Source organism: Ruditapes philippinarum, unplaced genomic scaffold (genome assembly GCF_026571515.1).
Source record: "Ruditapes philippinarum isolate M1 unplaced genomic scaffold, ASM2657151v2 ctg5552_1_1_1_1, whole genome shotgun sequence".
NCBI lineage: Eukaryota > Metazoa > Mollusca > Bivalvia > Venerida > Veneridae > Ruditapes > Ruditapes philippinarum.
Window position 1 is genome coordinate 105,500 of NW_026858426.1, and position 24,971 is coordinate 130,470.

The window sequence follows — 24,971 nt, forward strand, 5'->3', positions numbered from 1 at the left end:
AACAACTCGAATTCTGCATGGAATGGAATTATTTGTAAATGAAGGGGATCATCCTTTTTACTATGGAATTTCATACATGACAGTGTCCTGTTTAATGCATACTTGGTCCTGTTTACTGCGAGCTGCCTCCTGTTTAATTGCATAATTCTCAGCAGGAACTTAATTGACATTACGTCAGAGAAGGGATCGCTCCGCCCACTGGTTCAGGCGACCCGGTCAGTAAGAACCTTAGACAAAGTACGGTATCGATGAATTGGCAAAACTGTAATGTCACTAATGTTACAAATGAATTAACCTTATATAAATTTTCTATATATAAAAGTTTGATGCTTTAATGGTTTTATTGAATAGTAGATCTATTTCTCAATGTATAAATGCATTATGGTATTTCAAAAAAAAAAAGCGTAGGAAAAACAATATCTGCATTCCGTATTAATGATGCATGAAACGTTTTATTAAAGATCGTGTTATTTCTTGTTGATTTCAATGAAAATTTAAAACTGACAAAATATCATTATATCTTACAAATTCAAAGAGAGACTATATGTAGAAAGTATATGATTATGTTAAGAGTTTTATTTCGAAATTGAAAAAGCGAAGCAAAAACAGTAAAGTTATATAAGTGACACAAATAAATTTAAAAAATCATTTTTCGAGTTTTATGTGCGAAATTCTGTTGAGATAATACATTAATTTATTCAAGAATTTATAAAATTGATTCAGAAAATTGCATGCCCTTGTTAACTTTTTATATGTGATTATGTATTGATAACATACAAAGTTTTTATTATTTACGACATAACACAACGTTATTCTCTTTAAAATATGCTTCACATACATCAGACATGATGTTATTGGTATTTGTTTCGTATAAGCAGATCTATTTGAATATTTTATATTAATTTAATGAACTTTAATAGAAATACTCAGGTTAGATATTTTCACCAAAGTTGTTCCCTGCGGGCCGGAGCCCGCAGGGTATTGGTACGCGTTTTATTTTTGAGGCATGGAGGAGCACGTGACCTGTTTTCGGTACATGGAGGAGCATGTGATCTGTAAACCGTACATGATTGGTTAATTGACCTATTCGAAAACCTAGCTAAATACCGTTTCCCGGTACGTTACGGATTAACCTCTAGGGCACACCGGTCTCTCAAATGACCGGTGTACACAATGCTAGGGAATTAGTCCGAATTACACCTAATTAAGAACATAAAACTATTACGTGATATTTCTAATTTTCTATTATTATTTTACCGTTTAAGGTGGAAAAACTTGCATGATGTGTTTGAAAATTATCAATGTTTCTTTAATATCTATCTGAAATTTTACAAACAATAAACTGTTTATAGTGAAAATCCACAGAATTAAAATATTCGTTTGTGGCATCTGCCATAATAGATAGAGATATTTTCTGCGTAAACTTGTGTGTTAACTTTCTTTTATTTATTTTTTTGCACGGAATTATTCATACAATGGTATTTGATCATTTTCTTAAACAGAAATATTTATTTTTTATTTTCGACCAAGACCAAAGACCTTCTTCTATTGATCGATTATTGTCAACTATATTCCTGATACAAACGTTATTTTTTTCTATTTTTTCCCCAAACAATATTGAAAATAGTTAAATGAAATATCTTTAAATCACTATAAATGTTCCCCGCAGGAAACCATTTTACTTGTAAATCTCTTGAAAGTATCAGAATTGTTCCAGATATGCAGCTCGTGTGTTTCTCATATGTGGGTATTACGCACGCTCATCTCTGACTTTAATTGCAAAAATCTTTTTTTAACAAACTTAATCATAATTGTATGGAGCCCCTAAAGTGACATTTTCCACACTTTTTCCCGGGACTTAATACATTTAAACGAAATATTAATTCGTAATAGCGAAATATCAATTCATGTTTACGAAATATCAATTCGTAATTACGAAATATTAATTCGTTTTCACAAAATATTTATTCGTTTTAACGAAATAATAATTCGTGTTTATTAAATACTAATTCGTTATCGAAATAATAATTCGTTTTTACGAAATATTTATTCGTAACTACCAAATAATAATCCGTCTTTTACGAAATATTTCGTTTTTTTTTTAAATGTTAATTCGTTTTTACGAAATCATAATTCGTTTTAATGAAATCCTATTCCATTTTTGAGTAACCATGAACAGTCACAATACCATCATTCAGTAATGAGGACAGCAAGCAAAATAATATACCTGACTAATTGGTTATTAAATTATTTCTCAACCAGGCAAATAGTGCTTTATATTTCTTTTGTAATGGAACTTTAATGAGAATCATCGTAACAAAACCATCATAACAACAATCGTAACAATATAAACAAAAATATATGGTGCTTAAATAGTTTTTATTTCAACAGTTCAAAAATGTGAAATGGCGTCTGTTGTGCACTTCAATTTAATAAACAATTGTGATTTTCCCATTAGACGTATTATGTTTCTAATATACATGTAAGAATGTAAAACTCATTGTCATTTACTGTACATTATTACAATGTATATTAAATGTTGAAAAGATCTTCCCGTCCCGAAAAGGCTATTTCGGCAGGCAGTTGATATTATAAAATATTAATAGTTTAATAAATGTATGTGTAAACTATTTACCAATATTGCAACAATACGGAGCCCCTAAGGTGACATTTCCCACACTTTTTTCCCCAGACTTAATTCGATGTTACGAAATATTTATTCGTTTTTACGAAATATTAATTCGTAATAACGAAATATTAACTCGTTTTTACGAAATATTATTTCGTTATTACGAAATATTAATTTGTGAAAATGAAATATTATTTCGTAATTACGAACTAATATTTCGTAAAAACGATTTAATATTTCGTTATCACGAATGTTTCGTAATAACGAATTAATATCTCGTAATTACGAATTAATGTTTCGTTTTTATGAATTAATATTTATTTTTTTACGAAATGCATCATGTGATTAAACGGACTCACAAAAGGCACAAATGCATCTTTCTTGTCGGCTCAATAATTTAAAACCTTTGAAATTTACTATCTTTATAATATAAATTAGTGTTTTTTTATCATGGCATGGTGCCAATAAATAAATTTTAGCGAAATATATGTCTTTAAGATTAATTACTTATAGTGTATATGATATATAGTCGTTAGCTTTTTTAAGAAACATGTCAGAAAAGACTAATTGTCTAAGAAATTTAACATTTTTATTTTGCCAGCTGTTGGGAATATGTCCCTTTGTCATAGTCAGGCATTTGAGAAGCACATGCACGAAGCGATGCGCGAGAGACAAGAAAAGCGACATTCCGGCAAAACATGAAGCGAGCCGTGAAATTTCGTGGTACGGGATACTTCGACATGGCGAGATCTCGTGTTACAGTATCGTGCCTCGCTTCTGGTCTCGTCGGAATGTCGCGTCTCGCCCGATTCTGCGCGGTCAGATTTTCCATAATTATGGCATTACCCGGATTCTTTGAGGAACTCATGCACGTTGTAAGTGCTTTTCAATGACGGATCTGAAAGTAGCACTTCTCTTAAAATGGCAATATTTTTATATGTTTCTGATGAAAACAAAATACGTGTGGGATAATCATCTCGTTTTCTTCCTTAGATCATTTAGAGGTCTCCGTGGCCGGGAGATTTCAAAAAACTACTTGCCTTTAACCGATATTGGTTTGACACGCACTCGGAGCGTCGAACTATTCATGCGAGAAAGCCCGTCCAGGTTCCAAATGCAGAATACGTATCCGCGTGCGCACGTTATAGTAATCGCGTGAGCACGCAATAACTATTCCTTTTGCGTTCGCAGATATAAGTATCGAGTGGCCACGTAAACGCTTTTGCGTGTGAACATAATAAATAACAAAATCCTAAGTCCCTTTTACTACCCTTTGTTGCTTAGAATAATTCTTTAATCATTTATAAAACTTTGTTTATCGGAAAGAAACGTGTCACAATTGATAACGATAAAAATATCGCTGCATATGTGCTTTTTAGAATCGATGTTCGCCGTTTTACCTCATGTCAATTGTCCTCATAAATAGGTTTGTACATATTTTTATATAAAATCTTAAACCTAAAACCTACAGTGGAACTCTATATTATTATACTTCTAATTCAAGAAATTTGATTGGCTGAACCTGAAGCATACACTTAAACATACGAAATACCGTCCACCGTGATAAAATGATGAAAACGCAATGGTACGATGGTGAAAACATGATGATACGAACGTAAAAACGGTTGTATGATGGCGAAACAACGATGGTACAACGGGAATGGTGAAATTACGAAATCACGATGGTAAAATCGTGATGGTACGATGGTGAAAATACGATGCTACGATGGTGAAAATACGATGCTACGATTATGAAACTGCGACGGCATGATAATGAAAACGCGATATTATTTTCACTATCGTGTTATTGCATCAGCGTGATTTCACCATCCTGCCATCGTTGTTTCATCATCGTACCGTCGTGTTTTCATCATCGTACCATCGTTACATCACGTTTCAAAATTGTACAATCGTGCATAGTGTATCAGGGGAACAAAAATTGTTACTTATGTCCAAACGAAACACCGTAATCGGGCGATATTTGAACGATACAATATCGTGACTCGTTTCGCATCTCGCCTGAATCTCGCGTCTCTCTTCGCATATCGTGCGTCGACGCCAGACAAGAAAATCCTTCGAGGCCATGTACCACTAAATATTCCCTCTATATTCTATATAAAATTGACATTTTTCAAAGACCTACAAAGCATAGCTAGATCCATTTTAGAGAACAAATAAAGAGTTATGATAAAACGGAAAAAATGTACTTCAAAGAAAATGTCTAGCGTATTATTTGTTATTGTAAAATTTGCTATGACGTGGAAAAACCACCAATATTAAAATTGAAATTCACTTTATTAACACCTTTGCTCGCATTTTTGTTTTACCAAAATGTCTAAAATCGCGTGTCCCTTTAAAAAAGCTATCGCGCGCACATGTAATAGTACTAGTATCGCGTGGCCACGTAATAGCTATCGCGTGCGCACGTAATAGATAAGAAGATACTATGTCCCCTATATGCCACCGTAGATACTACCTTGGTGTTGCAAAGAATATTTCTTAAATTATTTATAATCTTTAAGCATCGAAAGAAACGTGTCACAATTAATAACGATAAGAATGGACTCTCTACATATGTATTTAAGTTCTGGATACTGCACTGGTAGAAATTTTCATTGTGACACGCAGAACAGGGATATTCTTTTAGTAAATATAGGACTCCTATGCAGAGGTAGGATGTTTTTGATCGGTCGGAAGTGACATAAAAACGGTATTACAAATACAGACAACACAGAACAATGACTGGTTGCCATGATACGGACGGGCATAATTATTACCATTTTAGAATTTTATGGAATAATGTGAGACAAATGTGATTCGAGTGTCCTTTCTATTGTGTGTCGAACACATCTGTCTTATTTCCCATTTTTCGCAAATATAAATGTTTACGAGCACATCGGTCACACCTCGTGAGACAAATGTGATCCGAGACAAATGTGCTCCTACATTGCTTGCAATACTGTGATTATTGCTTGTTCAACTAGGTGGCCTTCAAACTCGTAGTCGAGATTCAAGTATTCGACCTCGCACTTTCAATACGTTCGCCTTTATCACAAAGTACTAATATGCAAATTGGATTTTAAGCGTTGGTACTAGTACCGGTTGCCCAACGTACACAGAGGTTGGTTAGTTTATGTCTGAGGGATACTGAACTTGAATACTAGAATACAAGAAACGGTAATACGGAGTATTGAACTTTATTCGGACTGTGTGAATTCGTTGTGTTAGGAGTCGGATAGGACGAGTTGGTAATGTCGGTGAGAGCGATCCATTCTCCCGGAATAACAGTCTTGTAATTCTAATGTTGTTTCATGACCGTCATACACACCGATGGTCAATGTTGTACTTATGCAGTAAAGAAAAGTTATACACTGAATATTTCGAATTCGAGCATGTTTTACATATTATTACATTATATTCAGTCCAGAAGTAGTAAACAACAAGAATAAAAGGTCAGCTATAAAGATCGATCCTTTATTAATATCTATAGTCGCAGTTAAAACAGTTTTGAGGGAGCCTTGATGCGTGCTTTATATGTGACTGCTATCTATGAGTAAATACAAAAAACACAAACTATTTCGGCAACTGTATATATAGTTCTTTGACCAATGTGATTGCAATAGATTTTTTATTGTGAAACAAGAAGAAAATAGTTAGAAGTAGGCAGTAGACAGTACACTGTTTGTTGTAACGTTATCACAATATTCGGATGTTTGATATTATTGCTTTAAAATTTGCACAGCAAGCAATAGACAGTAAGCAAAACGCTGTATTTTGTATGTCTTGCTTATCAACACCGATTCCTAAGTGATATAATTAATATCTTAACATCAGAGTATCATTTTTCATAGCTCCGTCCTATTCAATCTACTCTAATGTAAGAAACCAGTTATTTGGAAATACACCACATCTGATATATAGACACATGTCTTCGAATCAGTTAAAAAAATCAACATAAAATTGTTTTTTTTAGAAGAAACTAATTTTCATCATGTTTTCGTTTGCATGTGCATTAACCAAAGGTCAGTATTTTCTGATTTGCTGGAAAAAAATGAAACCCGATTAATACTACCAACTACAGAAATATTATGAAAAGTGAAAATGTCGAAAATTATATGTAAAATTACGCACCTATGTCCAGATTGAAAGTTAAAGTTTGCTCGTTTAATAAAAAAAAAAAAACTTGTCCAGTTTGTAAATTTGAAAAAAGACGTACATCATATATAAATCATTTATTGATAAATTATGTTATGTTCGGTCATGAAATCGATTACCTAGAGTATTCAGAAGTGTTCGGCAGGCATTACGAAGGCAACCGATTTTCGGTTGTAAATTTAAAATTTCTCTAAAATACAGTTACATATATGATGAAACAATATATATAACATTGTCTTCCTTCTTTATGTAACATGTCCCCATAATTTAGATTAACTGCTTTACTCAACCCAGTTAATAGTGTTATTTTTTACCAATTGATGTTGAATAACAAAATAAAATAAATTTGTATTAACTAAAAATTAACACTGAAAATAGTCATATTGTGGAAGTTGTAATACATGAGTTGTTGAAAATGTATTATTCATGTCAATGCTCAATGCTCGTTTTATAATTTTGCTACTGCTACTGCTGAGCTACTGTTACTGCCAACTTCACGTTTTATAAATTTGCTACTGCTACTGCTACTGCTGAGCTACTGCTTCTGCCAACTTCACGTTTTATAATTTTGCTACTGCTACTGCTGAGCTACTGCTACTGCCAATTTCACGTTTTATAATTTTGCTACTGCTACTGCTGTCCTACTGCTACTGCCAACTTCACGTTTTATAAATTTGCTACTGCTACTGCTGAGCTACTGCTACTGCCAACTTCACGTTTTATAAATTTGGTACTGCTACTGCTGAGCTACTGCTACTGCCAACTTCACGTTTTTAAATTTGCTACTGCTACTGCTGAGCTACTGCTACTGCCACTTTCACGTTTTATAATTTTGCAACTGCTACTGCTGAGCTACTGCTACTGCCAACTTCACGTTTTATAATTTTGCTTCTGCTACTGCTGAGCTACTGCTACTGCCAACTTCACGTTTTATAATTTTGCTACTGCTACTGCTGAGCTACTGCTACTGCCAACTTCACGTTTTATAATTTTGCTACTGCTTCTGCTGAGCTACTGCTACTGCCAATTTCACGTTTTATAATTTTGCTACTGCTACTGCTGTCCTACTGCTACTGCCAATTTCACGTTTTTATAATTTTGCTACTGCTACTGCTAAGCTACTGCTACTGCCAATTTCACGTTTTATAATTTTGCTACTGCTACTGCTGTCCTACTGCTACTGTCAACTTCACGTTTTATTAATTTGCTACTGCTACTGCTAAGCTACTGCTACTGCCAACTTCACGTTTTATAAATTTGCTACTGCTGAGCTACTGCTACTGCCAACTTCACGTTTTATTAATTTGCTACTGCTACTGCTGAGCTACTGCTACTGCCAACTTCACGTTTTATAAATTTGCTACTGCTACTGCTGAGCTACTGCTACTGCCAACTTCACGTTTTATAATAACTTGCTACTGCACGTTTTATAAATTTGCTACTGCTACTGCTGAGCTACTGCTACTGCCAACTTCACGTTTTATAAATTTGCTACTACTGCAGAGCTACTGCTACTGCCAACTTCACATTTTATAAATTTGCTACTGCTACTGCTGAGCTACTGCTACTGCCAACTTCACGTTTTATAAATTTGCTACTGCTACTGCTGAGCTACTGCTACTGCCAATTTCACGTTTTATTATTTTGCTACTGCTACTGCTGCCCTACTGCTACTGCCAATTTCACGTTTTATAAATTTGCTACTGCTACTGCTGAGCTACTGCTACTGCCAACTTCACGTTTTATAAATTTGCTACTGCTACTGCTGAGCTACTGCTACTGCCAACTTCACGTTTTATAAATTTGCTACTGCTACTGCTGAGCTACTGCTACTGCCAACTTCACGTTTTATAAATTTGCTACTGCTACTGCTGAGCTACTGCTACTGCCAACTTCACGTTTTATAAATTTGCTACTGCTACTGCTGAGCTACTGCTACTGCCAACTTCACGTTTTATAAATTTGCTACTGCTACTGCTGAGCTACTGCTACTGCCAACTTCACGTTTTATAAATTTGCTACTGCTACTGCTGAGCTACTGCTACTGCCAACTTCACGTTTTATAAATTTGCTACTGCTACTGCTGAGCTACTGCTACTGCCAACTTCACGTTTTATAATTTTGCTACTGCTACTGCTGTGCTACTGCTACTGCCAACTTTACGTTTCCTACTGATGTGCTACTGCTACTGCCTACTTCCCATACATAAAACAAGAATCTCATTTGCAAAACCACACAACAACGGACTTTCACATCAGTTTATTTTTGTTCACTAAGTGACTTTTTAAGTTTATGTGTAGTTAATTAATAAAATTGTCAATAATTAAGTGTTTTCATTATGACCTTGATATTCGGCATTACACTGTCTTATATGATAGTCTTCAGTCCAATAACAAGGTAATAATGGAAACACTTAATTATTATCTATTAACATTATAATCTGACCCATCAACCTCCAACCCCTGCTATTTTGCTTCGCAATATACCCCTGACATATTGGAGCTTCTTCAGTCATATGATTCCGCCATTTTGTTTGTTGTTTTGTATAAAGTCATTTGGTTTTAAATTCAAAAAAACTATGGTGGCTGAATTGGAAATTTTGTGGGTCGTGTTGGCAAGGGGAAAAAACGCCAACGGGAAAAAAAAGCAAAAAAAGGGGCGGTTGGTGGGGAATTTGTTTGTTTTTCTGTCGCTAACGAATGTTACGAAAAAACGGCGCTTTGTCGTGCGGTGTTTTTGTCCGGTGTCACTTTTTCGCTCATTTAAAAATCAAAGGATTGGTTTACAGGCTAAGGGGAAAACCGCGCCCCAACGCCCCTTTCCCGTTTGGAGTTTAAAAAACGAAAGTGAGAAAAACAAAAGCCGTTTGGCAAAATTGTGTATTGCCCGCTAGGGGAAAAAGGACAAAAAAAGGCGCGAAGGAAAATGGGTTTCGTTGTGGGCTTGCCCACCAACGCGCAATGTCCCAAAATCACCCCAGAAAAATGTAGAATTTAATAATTGGGTTTTCTTTAATGTGACCAATGTGTCGTCGCACTGTCGTGTTGTTGTCCTGTCGCTAATAGCGAAGCACGCCGAACGGTGCATTGTTATGGTGGCTGTTTTGGTGCACTTTGTGCGTTGCGTTGTCGATAACGATAACAAAAACTATATCGTTATCACCTTTTCGTCTTGTCGCTAGCGTTGTCGGGATGTCGCCCTGTCGCTTGGTCCTGTCGAAAATTCTTCGGTTAGAGCCGAGCGACAATGTGACACCGTGCATCGTTAGCGACAGGACGACAAGACGAAAGTCCGACAACGCAACGTTTGGCGTGCGGAGAGTTTTTGCGATGTCGGCCTGTCGCTTGGCTTAAATACAAAAAGCTTATCCTTTGATTTGAGCCGAGCGACATTGTGACATTGCGACAACCTGCAACACGACAACGCGCCGTTTGGCCTTCTTCGTTAGCGACAAGACCAGTGTAACGTATGGCGCTTTGTCATGCTTTCGCTAGCGAAACAGGACGCACATAAGTGTTCCAAATCATATGGTGACTGATTTTGAACGCTTTTGTGCGTCGTGCTGTCGCTAGCGAAAAAAAAAGACAAAGCACCAAACGGCGGCGCGTTGTCGGACTTTCGTCTTGTCGGACTGTCGCAAACGAGGCATATCAATAAGTGCGTTGTCGTGCGGCGTGTTGTCACGATTGTCTCTCGGCTCAAATCGAAGGATTGGTAACAAGGCCAAGCGACAGGGCGACTTCACGAAAACGCGCCGCACGACAACGCGCCGTTTGGCGTGCTTTGATTGAGACAGGACGACAAAACGACAACGCGCCGTTTGGCGCGTTTCGCTAGCGACAAGACGAAAAGGCGATAACGATAAAGGTAATGTTGTCTTTATCGACAACGCAACGCGCAAAGTACCAAAACAGCCACCATAACAGTGCGCCGTTCGGCGCGTTTATAGGTTGTGTTGTCGCTTTTGACACGCACACAATATAACAAAATCAGAAACCATATTGGTGTGTATTCGTTTTCTACGTAAGAAGCTTCTTATCTGAAGTATACGGCAAGAGCCGGTGTTCAACATTTACGATAACTTAACGCTCTCACCAAACAAACCAGTTATAACATTATCATGTTAAAGCTTGATTATTTCTCATTTTTGCGTTTTGAGTGTTTGAAATCATTGTTATCATCATTAGCAAGTTATCATCATAAATTTGGTTTTGATCTACACAAACAATGCAAAGGTGGTTAATGAACTTAGCACCTTACTAAAAGGGAAAAGGGAAACAACCACACAACGTGCATAAGTAAATGCAAATTGTTTACCCTTGTCCAGTTTTGAAGCGTACGAAGTCGAATTCATTGATTCGTGGTGTAAATTTTATACACCTCACATCTTCGTTAAACTGTTTGATTGCATTGATTATCAATATCACACCTTCAGTACCTGCAAAAAAAAAATAATATCGTCATATCATATATCATACATCCATCATATCACATATCACATTTATCAAATTTCATATTAATAAATTTAAAATTAATCAAATATATTATTAAATGCATATATCATACATTACATAGTGCATTATAAAAATATTTAAAATAAAATGTGCATCGTATATTACAAGTCATATTAAGCATATAACATACATCATTATAACTACTAATTTATAAGGTATCATATATAAGCTATAGTATATCATATCCAAAACTTTTGATCATATCTTTATTTTAGTGCGACGTAAAGCCCAATTAACCAACCAAAAGGGAAAAATGACCATGTCTGATCATTTGTATATGGCGCCATTAACTGTCTTTCATGTGAATTGGAGTCGCGAAAATGTAACTTGTACCAGACAATCTACAACAACATTAAATTAAAATAAAATATGATATGTTTTCTTTTTTTGTTTCTTACTAAAGTCGCTCTTGTCTATGACATAAGGGATTTTGTTTTCCTTCCATAACCATGCCTTTACTGCCACCGCATTGCGTTTCTGAAAAAAATATATTGTTTCTTTGTCTTATTCATGTAAGTAACTTGAAGACACTTTAAAATAATTGAATCTTGAAACATCACTTTTTAGATCTTGTACATTAATATTTGAATATGAAGATTAGTTAGGGCTTGTTGTTGTATGAGTGTGCAAAGAAATGCAATAATTTGACAAATAATATATTCAACCTGAAAACGCAAATACATGTATCAGCAAAAACGTAATATAACGGGAAAAAAGACGGGAAAAAACAAACAAACAAAAACAGCAATACCACAGTATACGACCTAAAATCTATTAGGTCTATAGAACGGTTAGTTTCTTTGCATCGGCGACATCTAAAAATGCCGAAGCTTCGAAACCACATAATGCAAAAAAAAGATGGTCCGAACGAACGGAACACCTTAGTTATCTCGCTGAATTGTTGTTGTACATTTGAGTGCTTGTGACGATAACCATAGACTTGTGAAACATTCATTGAAAAAGACAAGCCACCACATCGATCGATTTTAATTTTGATATCTAATAAATCTCTTAAACCATAGATGATCTATTTGCACTACTCCATAATGAAATAATGAAAAAGTCCACAGTTTCAATCAAAACCTCCTGAATGTGATTTGTGTAAATTAAATTTTCATTTGTTAGAAGAAAAATTTAAAAAGGGTTTTTTGTCTTAACCCAAAAAAGAAAAATAAAAAAAAATGGAGGGTACCAAGAATAGAAACCCTAAATTGGGAGACAGGGGTATTAAAAACTTCTTTCTTTTGTAAATACGTGAAATTCAATATATTTAAAAAAATATGTATCCGTTTGCTTTTTTTTTTTTTTTTTTTTTTGTTCATGAAAATTAATGTCATTCATCCATAACTATTTTGTGACAACAGCGTATGAACTTACAGTTTTAATAACAACGGCGAAATGACTTCATCCTAAGCACATAGTTCCCTTCTAAAATAACGTCATTTTAACGCGGTTCATTCATAAAATGTGCTAAAATGACGTTGTTGTATGGCACGCAACTCATCTGGCACCCCCATGCTAGATGAAATTTCCGGATTGCGTAAAACTCACGGAACGCCAGTCTGCTATGCAAGAAACCTTAGTGCAACGTCAAAAATAAACGTTGTAAACGACCACAGACAATGGGTGGGGTACTTTGTTGAGACTTGACGGTACATGGGATTATTTCTTTTAATTCATGAGGAAATGGTTAAAAAAAACAATTTAAATGATTAAGACAGATGCCCTATTTGTGTAAAAACGTTAAAATATTTTATTGATCGTTTACAGGGGCGGTTCAAGTCGGCCAAGTGTCCGTGTTTACGTCAAGTATCCTAGTAATAAGTATGAGGTATCTGTATAGTACTGATCCTGAAACCGCTTATGTTTTCTTAAGTGATCAGAAAATGGGTTTGTTAGAGTCTCCTCAAATACTAAGATACTAAAATCAAACATGAGCTGTTCAATACCTTATGTACTTTGCCTGGGAATTCCTTTGATATTGTTTCATTAACCAACACTTGAGTATAATTGGCATAAAAAGATTATCACATACCCGTGCAACTTTTGCGACTCCGTAAAAACAAACATAGTGTAACGACATGCTTAACTGTAGACGCGTAAATGAAAAATGACTCTTTTTCACTTTAAACGGTCTTTATTTTTGGTATGTGATAAATTTCATATTAAATTCGTGTAAGTTCATAATAAGAGGGTCGCATAATATAATATTATTCAACTCATTCAATAAATTCAGTATTGAATTATCTTCTATATCTGGGGCAGTGACAGGTCAAACTAGTTTAATTGTTTCTGTTATTTCTTATTGAGAACAGGTTGCTAATACAAGCTCTGTAAAATATAAGGTTTTCAATATTTGTTTACACAATACCTAAGTTAGTCCATATTCCTGTTTGACCCTTTATGTTCATTCAACTTTCAAATAATTATTATTAGAAGCAAACTCTAGCTCATCGTCCAAATATTTTATCTTCCAATCTTCAGTGTCAGTATATAAATAACACATGGGTTTGTGGGTAACAGTAAAAATATCATCCCGAGGAAAATACTGTTGTCTTACAAAAATAAACCAAGAGTAACAATAACTAAACTGTCCTTACCTTTTGAGTTTTAAGTGTACTTTAGGCCTACTTGAGAAGTTTTCTATTTCTTGTATCATAATTTGGAGACCTTTCTGTTGAAAATCTGTCAGGGTTTAATCGTATACATATACATGGACAGTGCGTTAACTGGAGTGCGAGTATTAGTTACCCGCACTCCAGAACATGCCCATTGATTGGCTCATTTTTGCTGGGGTTTACATATTGTGACGGCAGAGATAGGGAAAGCGACAGAAATATCATATTCAGATGTTCGTTCATTGGTACATTTTTGCCGGGGTTTCATATTGTGGCAACAGGGAACGTGTTTTTATGTTTGACTATGATACAAAAGAGAAATAACACCAAAACACTCGGTAATCTGATTAATAATCGGGGGCTACGCCCCCTCGTACAAATCAGAAAACCTCGTGTTTCGGTGCTCTTTCTATTACTTTTATTCTTTAAGCAAGTGATGATATCTTCAAATCATAAACATACAATAAGCTCGGTTTTATTTAGAAAACAAAACACTAACACATTTGCACGGTTATGACCTGTGAAATCTGATCCTTCTATTTCAAGAATATTCTTAGCATGGTTTTTGACAAAATAACGATGATATCCTGTGTCTGTCCACCATATCTGTAACATTTCACTGATTAAAATTGTTAAATTATCCTTTGTTGCATGCTTAAATCGTCTGCATGTTCCAGTTTGACACAATTACAGTATTTACATTTCAAGTACTTCCGTTGAAAACGGATGTTCATTTTTTGACTATTCAACAAAAAGATATTTTATACGCGGAAAGCACACAACTAAATTTTATGGCAATCTCCTGGTTTAGACCCCTATGAGTGTCATAGTTACTCCAGAGAAGAAATTGATGTCCTTTCGGGGTTTAACGTTGAAAATAAGAATGAATCGAGAAAAATATGGCGGCCATTTTATTTCATTTTATTTAGAAAATAGACCACGTGACCAGATTTTATACTGCTTAAAAATACTGTTAGGGGGCCTACCTTTGTAACAGTACAAAATTCTTAGTCACGTTGTACACTTGCATTAACAGTAAAAATAACTCCCAGAGGCCTATGGGAAATTAGCATTACGAAAAAAGTGAGGGGTAATAATATCAATTGACAATAACATTAAATGTTGCAATATTGTATAATACATGTAAAGAAAACATAATGGTGTATGAAACTATTGAGTACAGAAGTGGCTGAAATGAAAACGTGTTTCTATATACAAATGATTTTTGTTTTTTTTAACTATTTTACATTCAAAAAGAATTTTCCTAAGAATAGTCAACTGATACTTATTTAATCCCGATTTTTTTTGCTACGAGTCAATGATCCAAATTTTTGGAAGATGTTCATTGCAAACATTGGTTGTTTCATTATTGTTTCATTATTTATGCCATTATTGTCATTTTTGGTTTTAACTTAATGTATTCTAAGTATTCATGTTTTATTGGCGTCATTGCCCTGTCTTGCTATAACAGGTTGTGGTTATCATTTGCATTTATTGTTGATATGTATCCTTGTGGTTGTTATTTGTGTTGATCAAAATAAAAGTATGTGGTTGTTATGGGCTTATTATACGAGTTGATTTTCAAGAGCGTCGTGTGTTATCAAGGGGACATCGCTATAATATTAACTTGTAAAAATCCACGAAACTTTTATACAAATTGTACATACGACCGATTGGCTCCTGACGTTTCCATGTGCAATAACTTTTTTTATATATATACACACAAAAAATTGACTTTGCAACTTTTGGGGAAGGAGGAAATGTTGATCAAATGAAAAGTGTGTAAACATTATTTCATTCATCGTTTATTAGCGAATGCGACTCAAACAAAATACCTTTGGCTATTTACAAATCATGACAAAAATGTCATATAAATGTTGTGACATGGAATAAGGGAGCAGTTATATTAACAGGAAAAATCTGATTTTCACACTAGTAATAATTATTTTTATAATGATACCGCCACCAATGTTCTGATTATTGTCGCGTATATTATGCATTCTTTGAACGTTTTTTACTGGATAATAAAGTTGTAGTAGGTATATCTATGTTCTGTAGGATTAATTTGGTTTTTAACTTTTTATGGATTAATTTGTCAAACAAAACATTTATAAAAGGGTACTGATTTATTCATTTATTACAAACAATTACAACAGTACTTTGCTCGTTTCTGTACCCACATGCCTTTCTCATATTAGCTACCGAAAATCTGAATACATTCTAGAACTATAACGGCACCTCTCTTTGTCCTCTTGACGTCATAACATCCGATTGACCAAACCCTCCTTTAGCACAATGGTTGAAATCTAGGTGTGGATAATGACCGTTAAAGAAAGAAGTTCCGAATGGAGATATGAACGCTGCAAATATCTTGGATGATGAGCACGTGACATTGAAGCCATTAGTAAGGACGCCGATATAAGATACAAGCGTGCTGATAAAAGAAAAAAAACATAGAAACAATAAGTGAGTTAGTTTCCCTCTTCGTGATATTTTTAAACAGTTAGTGATTGTCATTAAATAAAAACATTACTCAATATTCAAATTTAAAAATTAAAATTTAATTCTGGTGTGAATGTTACATTTATATCATAGATCTACACGAAATCATGTATAAATCTATAAATGAAATCATACTCTGTATATTTTAATGATATTTCACGCAGATAATATCCGAACGACATTATTCATTCAAACACAAATACCGTTATTTTCATTGTTATGGCAACATTTGTTTGGTAAAAACCAACTTGTAATATTTACGCAAAATTGCCTTCAATGTGATACAAAAAATCACATTGCACAGACAATGTACGAGCTCAGCAGGTGTTAGACTTCCTTGTGGGAGTTTATTTTGTCACAAAGGGAGATAAATCAGCAGTAAATACACAGTAAACTGCTGTAATATTAGCCGCAGAGTTGTCTCCTCTTAAACAGTCATAGTACAATGGCTGTTCATGTTTGTTATGTTTGTGTTGAATATATGTGAACATAAATAGACGAGACTATATTAAATTAATTAATTAATTACCATCATGTTACCATCATTAACAAAAGTTTTAAACTTTATTGGCTAGCGACAAAATAAGTAACATTAATTGACTTATTTGCAAAATGTCTTTTATGTTATCAACATCGTTTAAGACATTAACTTACTTGCAAACAAGGTCCTTATTGTTGTATCCATCCAGGGAATTAAAGGCTGTGCCGCCACTGGTTGCAAAGAATGATACCAGTCGAAAATCGTCATCACACATTGATGTAGACACGTAACTCTCGTTCACTTTAACAGAGAAAATTTAATTAAACTAAAATATAACTATGAGAATAAAGAATTTCCTACTGAAAATCGATACATAACACTATTTTATCTACATTAACCCTTCACTTGCTAAAATTGGTATAGTTGATTTGCCGTGCTTTGAATTTGCAACAGACCGTTTGAAATGAATGAAGACAAATATTGATCAGTATTTCGTTTGTATTTTATTATTTGTATACACGGCTGATTAGTATTTCCTAGTAATAAGAGAAATTGGTAACCAAGGTATATAAAAAAGATGTCTAAAATACATTTGGCTGCTCGGACGATTTACCGGAAATTAAATATTCAGATTTTTTTGTGAACAGTTCATCATTTGATGGAAATAGAACTGATTAGCCCATGTCAACAGTGTAGATTATACATGTCTGAATTGTAAGCTAGATTTATACATTTTGATGTACAAACCCCTTACTATTAAATATGATAACCATAAACCTATATTGTCAGTCTTTAGTCTTGTAATTTTCGAAAGGCTGACATATTTCGAGATATTGTACCAGTGTTTCATATCTTAAAATACCTTTCGAACTATTTTCGTCAAGGTAATATGCTCCAGAATGAATCATATGAATTGTATCAATAAGATCTGTATGACTTTAGATAAAGTAAATAAATAAAGTGATGTTTAAAGCTGCAAATCACAATATTTTGCGGTACTAATTTGGTACATGTTTTGACTAAATAAGCGCAAGGGAAGGGAAACAACTCGCACAAAAATAACCTATTCACAGAGTATTTGCAGAGTTCTCGCCCCGACAATACTTGTTAAGTTATGTTAAAAAATGGCTTCGTCGTAAAAATGGCGTGGCATTTCAGTGCATATATTTTGACGTGACGTCACTAGCGTTGCAATACTGTATAGGCGTGTCAATGCTTAAATGGAAAAAATGGTTCTTTTTTAGGTATGTGATAAATAAAATATCATATTCGTGTTGGTTCATTACAAAATTTATTGAAATCGTTGAATAAAAAAATAAAATATTATGCCCGCCAGATGTTCGCATAACATAATTTTATTATCACTCAATAAATTCAGTATTCAATTTGAACACATTTACACTCATTCAGTATCTTTTGTATATTCAATCACCTTGACATTCTGATATGTGAAGCAAGCCAGCCCCCATCTGTGATAGATGTATATACGTGTTCACGGCTGACTGCATTTGCTTCATGGTGCACTGGGAGCCAATAACAGCCAATTGTTTTACCATACAAGCCAGTACTTCCTGAACAAAACTGATAAAAATCATATACATGTTATATTACATTCTTTGAATAGTATTTTCTCAATATGATTTAATAAAATGATTTATTTAGCTAACACGTCCATTATTTCCTCTATCTTAACTCGACTTCAGAACGCCATCGAGAACATCTTCTTGTCTTTTATTTAAAGCAAACTAACATTTTATTCCTTAACAAGAAAAGTTGGAAAGTCGCTATTTAACATAATTAAGACTAGCCTGTTTAGTTATGACATCTGACCAACCAGAACCTATGTACAGTTTCATTTTCTCAAATTAATTATTTTCTATACTGAATTCCCTAACACTAACAATGGACTGTTTCAACTTCAACACAGGACATGTCTATTACACAAATTCATCAGAAAAAAGGTTTGAGCCGGTCTATATTTGGTCTGTTTGGATATCACAAAATTTATGTCAACGATAAATGCAATAACCACAAACTTACCTGTTTTAACTAAATTATTTATGACTACTTACCTACATTGCATGTTTTTATCTTGTTGGGACATGTTGTCTGTAAAGTTAGTTCTTGGTAGACTTGCCATGCACGTGGTCACGCTGCTGTAGGAGAATATGGTAACATAGTCCACACAATTCTTGTCCGAACTCGAACCTTGTGTCCCTACCGTCTGAAATATTCCAAAATGTTAACTTTAATGATCCCAATGAAGCTCGAGTTATTTTTTTTAAATTCTAAACTAATTTGATACATAAGCCAATGTTTCATTGATATGCAGTGTGTCCGCTAGAACTAACCAATCTTTATGATAGACTTGTCAAGACATAATAAACACATACTGAAAATTGGCAGGAACATAGATTGCAAGCATTCTGACTATGGATGGTGTATCTATTATTATGTATAATTTTGGTTTATGTGTGGTAATACTCTGTGTATAGGTTAAAGTTTATTAGTACGTATTTTCAAAATGAAATTGGTCAGGCGCAGCACAGCCGCCCGACCAATTTAATATTTAATTTTAACCGACTTAGAGTTTTAGATTATTTTTAAAAACAGTCGATTTACTAGACTGATTAACAGTTTGCGTTACGATTTATTTGAAATACTGCAATACTATCGGACAAAAAGATAATTTCAAAAAATTAATCACTCACTGATAATGCACATACCTTAAAGCAACTACCAAGGTCTACACCAAATGCGTGTTTAGAAAGAAATGTTGCCGTTGTATGACTTCTAAAGGCTTCCTCTACTTGAAACTTACTGCACTGAATACCAATATAGCCAAGACTTTGTTCGGCACACTGAACGAGTGCTGCCTTATACCTTGAAATGTAAATAATGCATACATATTTTTGTTGGTTTATTCGTCGCATTTACACGTTCAAATGGCGACTTTCTAGCTTTACTGGTGGAGACATACCTCAGGTACTCATCTGTACATTATTGCAGGCACAAAAAGTCACCTGAGTAGAACCACCGACAACCTTAACCACTCAATCACATCCTCGGTAACCCATCCTCGTTACGTATACACTTCATTCGTACGTAGAACTTCAGCGAAATCAGTACCCTTGGGTTCCAACGATGCTCGGCCACGGACGCCTCGTTATAAAACATATTTAAACTACGTTCAATAAAATTAAAACGCTTAGAACAGAAATAATTAGCATATATAAGGAGGAGGAGTTTATTTGAGTTTTAAGGTCTTAATTAGTTTGACTTTTTTGTTGGTTTTGTTGTTGTTGTTGTTGTTGTTGTTGTTGTTGTTGTTGAATTTTCAGTCACATTGTCATTGTAAACATCATATGATGACTTTTCAACTTTCATTTTGGAGAAAGACTTCAGATACCTCTTCTTATATTATACGTAGACATAAAAGAAGACACATCATTTTTCCGTAAGCTATCTGGATAGCTTCATCACATGAATGAATACTAAGTCAGTGAAGTGTTTGTAGCTAAGGAAATATTAATGTTTGTAGTTCATTAAACATCAAAATAGTCTACGGAAATGTCTTCATTTATTTGGATAGGAAAATTAGCTAAGATAGTTGTATGACTTTTTTTATCAAAAACTGAAATTGTTTTAAAATCTATAGTTTAAGAAGAAATACAAAAAAAAGAAAATGAGCCGCGTCACGACAAAACCAACATAGTGCGTTTGCGACCAGCATGGATCCAGACCAGCCTGAGCCTCCGCGCAGTCTGATCAGGATCCATGCTGTTCGCTATCAGTTTCTCTACTTGTTATAGGGTTTGTAAGCGAACAGCATGGATCCTGATCAGATTGCGCGGATGCGCAGGCTGGTCTGAATCCATGCTGGTCGCAAACGCACTATGTTGGTTTTGTCGTGACGCGGCTCAAATGTCTTACGCGCAAGCCGCCAACGAGTCTCCATACAACGCCATTTGTGAAAGGTATGGTGTGCAAGCAATAAGCGTGTACGTCACTAGTCGATCTTCGCTTGAACAGATATTTCCAACTTCTGGTGTAACTTTTATTAGAAATAAAGCAACACGAGAATATAAATATCAAACATTTGCTTAATTGTTCAAAAATACTTTACAAATTTACAAATACACATTCTTTCTTTCTCCCTTCTTTCCATTCTTTCGTTCTCCCGTAATTCCGTCATTCTTTTACCCGCTACATTTAACCATACTGAATGCGATTGAAAAGTTGCCCCACCTCTTCAGAAAAAATATTCAATAACTGGTCAAATAAGTCAACCAATTGACTGCGAGGGAACTACTTGAATGATTCTTTTATTCCGTTCCGGCCAAAATATATAGATCTTTTTTTTTTTGAAGAAGGGATTATTGGTTTAAGTCACACTTTACTCATGTTAGTACACTCCCGATGCCCTTGTATAACTTACCATTCTGGCTTGTTAAAAGAAAGATTTAATGTAACCAGGGTCGAAATTCGAACAAAGAGCGACATGGTTCTACTAATTTAAATCAGTTACCTTAACCACGCGGCTGCGGAAACCTGCCTATTCTATTTCTACCAAGGTATATGATCAGCTAATATTTGAATGTGGAGCAAACATAAACCAGACTATGACCACCTCTTTAACAATGACTAAGTTCCATGTTAAAAAAAACAACAGAACAACAGTATCAACATACGTGTACAAGAGTCGTAATTGAAGAGTTCCGGACCGATTGTTTTATAAATGATCGCCATGCTTGCCCCAATATCTGGTAGATCACAGTCAAGCCCTTGATCATGTATCTTTTTCTGTATACAATACAACGTCTCTTTATATATACTGTAACAAACAAAAATAGTGGATTACAGGCTTCGTCCAATAAATGACAAAGTATTTTTGCCCTTATCAAAAGCCTTAACAATATGCATGTATATTTCGCATATTATCAGGGTTTCATTGAGTGAAAGTTATAAAGATAAAGTGTTTTTATCATTCTCAATAAGTCTAGGGTGTAGCAAATTTTTGACAGAGTAAAAATTTAACATAGAATTTTGCATTTCCTTCATTAAAGCCACATCTAAGTAATTTTGGATATTGACATGCATGACTTGGTCGAAAGTGTTTTTGAAAATATTCTCTTTTTTATTGTGATACCGTGCAAATGCTTAAAAATAGCATACATGTTTCATTTATAACTGTTTACATTGTTATTCGTCCTTTTTTTCTTCACTTCAGTGTTGTTATTTTTTCTAGTCCTTCGGGATCATTGTTGCCAGCACTATTAAGTGTTGAGAATTGAGTACCGCTCAAGCCGGTGCTAGGGGGCGTGAGGAGTGTTGCACTTATTCATTATCTCTCATGTACAGACTCAATCAAACCGAGTATGCAATTCTTGTGTAATTTTGTTGTGATTAATGCTTCCGAGGAATCACTTTCTTTCCAGAATTTCGAATGTTCGCAGTATATAAATTTAAGGTAAGGTACAATACCTGCAAATTTCGTCCTGGGAATTGATTGTACTGTTCAGAAAGCCAATGCCAGTGACGCAGGTTTGAGCTGCTACACTTGTCACCGTTTGTACTGGACATGCTGAAAACATAACAATCCAATGAAATGATTTGACCAGCCACCAGATTTTAATAGCAAAAGAACTAAATAGTTTAAAAGATAAATACTGTTGAAAAACAGTTTTAATTTGTTATTTGTTATACAAAAAAGATAGAGTGTAAATACATTTATATGACAATCTTTTATTTATAGTCATTTGTAAAACGACAATAATACACGAATGTCACTTACTTGCATATCCCAACTGAAAAATGAAGAAAATACTTTTATTTATTTATTTATTTATTTATTTTTATGTATTTATTTATTATTTATTTATTTATTTATTTATTTATTCCTTCATTTATTAATTAATTCATTCATTCATTCATTTATTCATTCATTCCTTCATTTTATTATTTAAAGAAAGAAAAGATTAGGGTATGAAAGAAGAAAAAAAGTCTTAAATATGGAAAAGAAGATGAAGAAGAAGCAGGTGAAATAAAAGAAGAGGAGGAGAAAGAAGAATATGAAGAAATGTAAAACAGGTCACTGAAGTGAACATTAAAGTACTTAAATAAGGGAAAGTAAAAAATGGAAAAAAAAGGAAAAGAAGAAGAAGAAAAAAAAGAAGATTAAAAATGAAAGAAGAAAAAGAGAAAAGAAGCAGGAGAAAAATGCCAAGCCATGATGAATTAGAAGAAGAAAACGAAGACGAAAAAATGACGATGATGAAGATAGCAAGCCTCGCAATTCATGCGGGTAATGGCGTCATCATACATGTGACTTCATGGACGTCATCTTATTATAATATTGTGTGTTGCTGTCGTGTGCTCATTTTATTAAATACAACATTATAAGAATTATCATTTGTTATAATAATTTGTTATACTTGTTGTTAGTTATCTGTATTCACGTGCTAATATGTATATATAAATTGTAAAATCACGGTCATGCTCGTTTATCGTTGAATTATGTTTTATTTCTTTCTAACACTTACTCAAAAAAATAAGATATTCACTTACGTCAGCTAGGACTGTTACCAAGTAAAAGACCGTGAAGCCAACTGCATAGTTACGACAAGCAAACATATCTGCACCAATATAGTCCTCCAATTAACCAAACTGTCGTCAAAGTACAGTCCTCAATAAAAATATGAACTCTGGTCTCATAAATATTACAATATCTGGTGTAGTGTCCGTATCATTTATCTAAACATATAAATGTAAGGAGAATATTTGTTTGCGGGTGCTTTGTTTTCGAGACGGTTGGTTTCAGAATGCACTTCATTATAAATTATTATTTCTTTAAAATCTAAAATGGTGATATTATTATTAGTCTGTAAACATCTAATTATTATCTAATGAAATATATACATAGAGTAATTAATGGAATGATAAGCGGATATGTGATCGGTTTTGCAATATTTACATATTATGTACGTCTTGTACATATACGAACTTCGCTAGCAATACATTACAATTACACAACCTCTAGTGGTGATAGAGTCTTTTTCTCCAGTTGTTTTTTTTTCTATAAATTTTCTTTTTGACTGTTTGCTCTTATATATCTTACATTGTAAAATACTTGAGTATGTACATTTCTTGTATATAATTATGCCATGAACTGTAACTGGGAGAGGACACTCATTTCTGCCTAATCCAGAATTGTATTGTGTGAATATTGTTAATCATACAAAAATGTTATGTTTAAACAATGATAAAATATTAATCATACTCAAATCGTTTTGATTTTACAGTAAATAAGCTTACTCGTACATCTACAGAGATTGTTTAAGCAACCATTTCTAATCTTTTGGCGGTAGTTTGATAAATATAACTTAAATTGTTGTGTTTCTAAAAAACAAAACCATTTTCTGGTATGTATGAAAATTGTTATTCATTAATAGTATCTAAATAACGGGACTGAATTTCTATAAAGTTATAGTTCATAGTTATATTACAAAAGAAAATGACTTTAGAAAATCAAATTAACAAAAATATTGTAATAGTTTGAGAAATGATTTAAGAGACAATCTGAATATTTTTGCGTAAACTATTGCACAATTTATTAATCTAATCGCTTTCACCATAAACGTTTCTCACCATGCTAACTGATTATGGACTTATTCTGTATCCTTAAATAAGCTATGCATATTTTTGCGCATAAAAATGCTTTGGATTCGAAGGAATTACTTATTTTGTAAATTTGAAATTTTCACGGGAACAAATCGTGCTGCTTTAAAGGTCGATCACCGTCCGAGTAATCTCCCCTTCTCTGAAGAAGTCGTGAGTAAATGTATATATATCTTATAATATAAACAAAACACAAGGAATACTGTCTCACCTACTCGCGATTATCCCATCCCGTTCGTTGATTATAAGTAGCTTTTTTGTATGATTTGTTCACTGTCACCAGAGTTCTTAAATAATCATAATAAGAATCAAATAATTCCCACGACTGTCCGAAATATAATCAAGAATTAATTTTCAGATACATATCCTTATATACCATAATATATTATTTTTAC

General features: G+C 33.9%; 2 protein-coding genes across 2 annotated transcripts in view; both read right to left on the reverse strand.

Annotated features, from left to right (window-relative positions):
- LOC132753163 (bone morphogenetic protein 1-like) overlaps window positions 1-16,109 on the reverse strand; it is a 29,445-nt gene extending 13,336 nt beyond the window's left edge. The window contains exons 1-3 of the mRNA XM_060743604.1: window positions 16,068-16,109; window positions 11,697-11,775; window positions 11,102-11,222 (exon numbers count right to left, since the gene is read on the reverse strand). Coding sequence (XP_060599587.1) covers window positions 11,102-11,222; window positions 11,697-11,775; window positions 16,068-16,109 — 242 coding nt within the window. The remainder of the gene's footprint in view (window positions 1-11,101; window positions 11,223-11,696; window positions 11,776-16,067) is intronic.
- On the reverse strand, window positions 15,921-23,507 carry LOC132753165 (uncharacterized; the record flags this gene model as incomplete). The annotated part of the gene is given in 10 exon segments (XM_060743606.1): window positions 15,921-16,350; window positions 17,073-17,199; window positions 18,332-18,480; window positions 18,972-19,123; window positions 19,626-19,782; window positions 20,833-20,953; window positions 21,591-21,733; window positions 22,384-22,483; window positions 22,694-22,706; window positions 23,467-23,507. Coding segments are annotated over 10 exon segments (1,211 nt in total), but the record flags the coding sequence as incomplete, so codon positions are not given.
- Window positions 23,508-24,971: the final 1,464 nt, after the last annotated feature.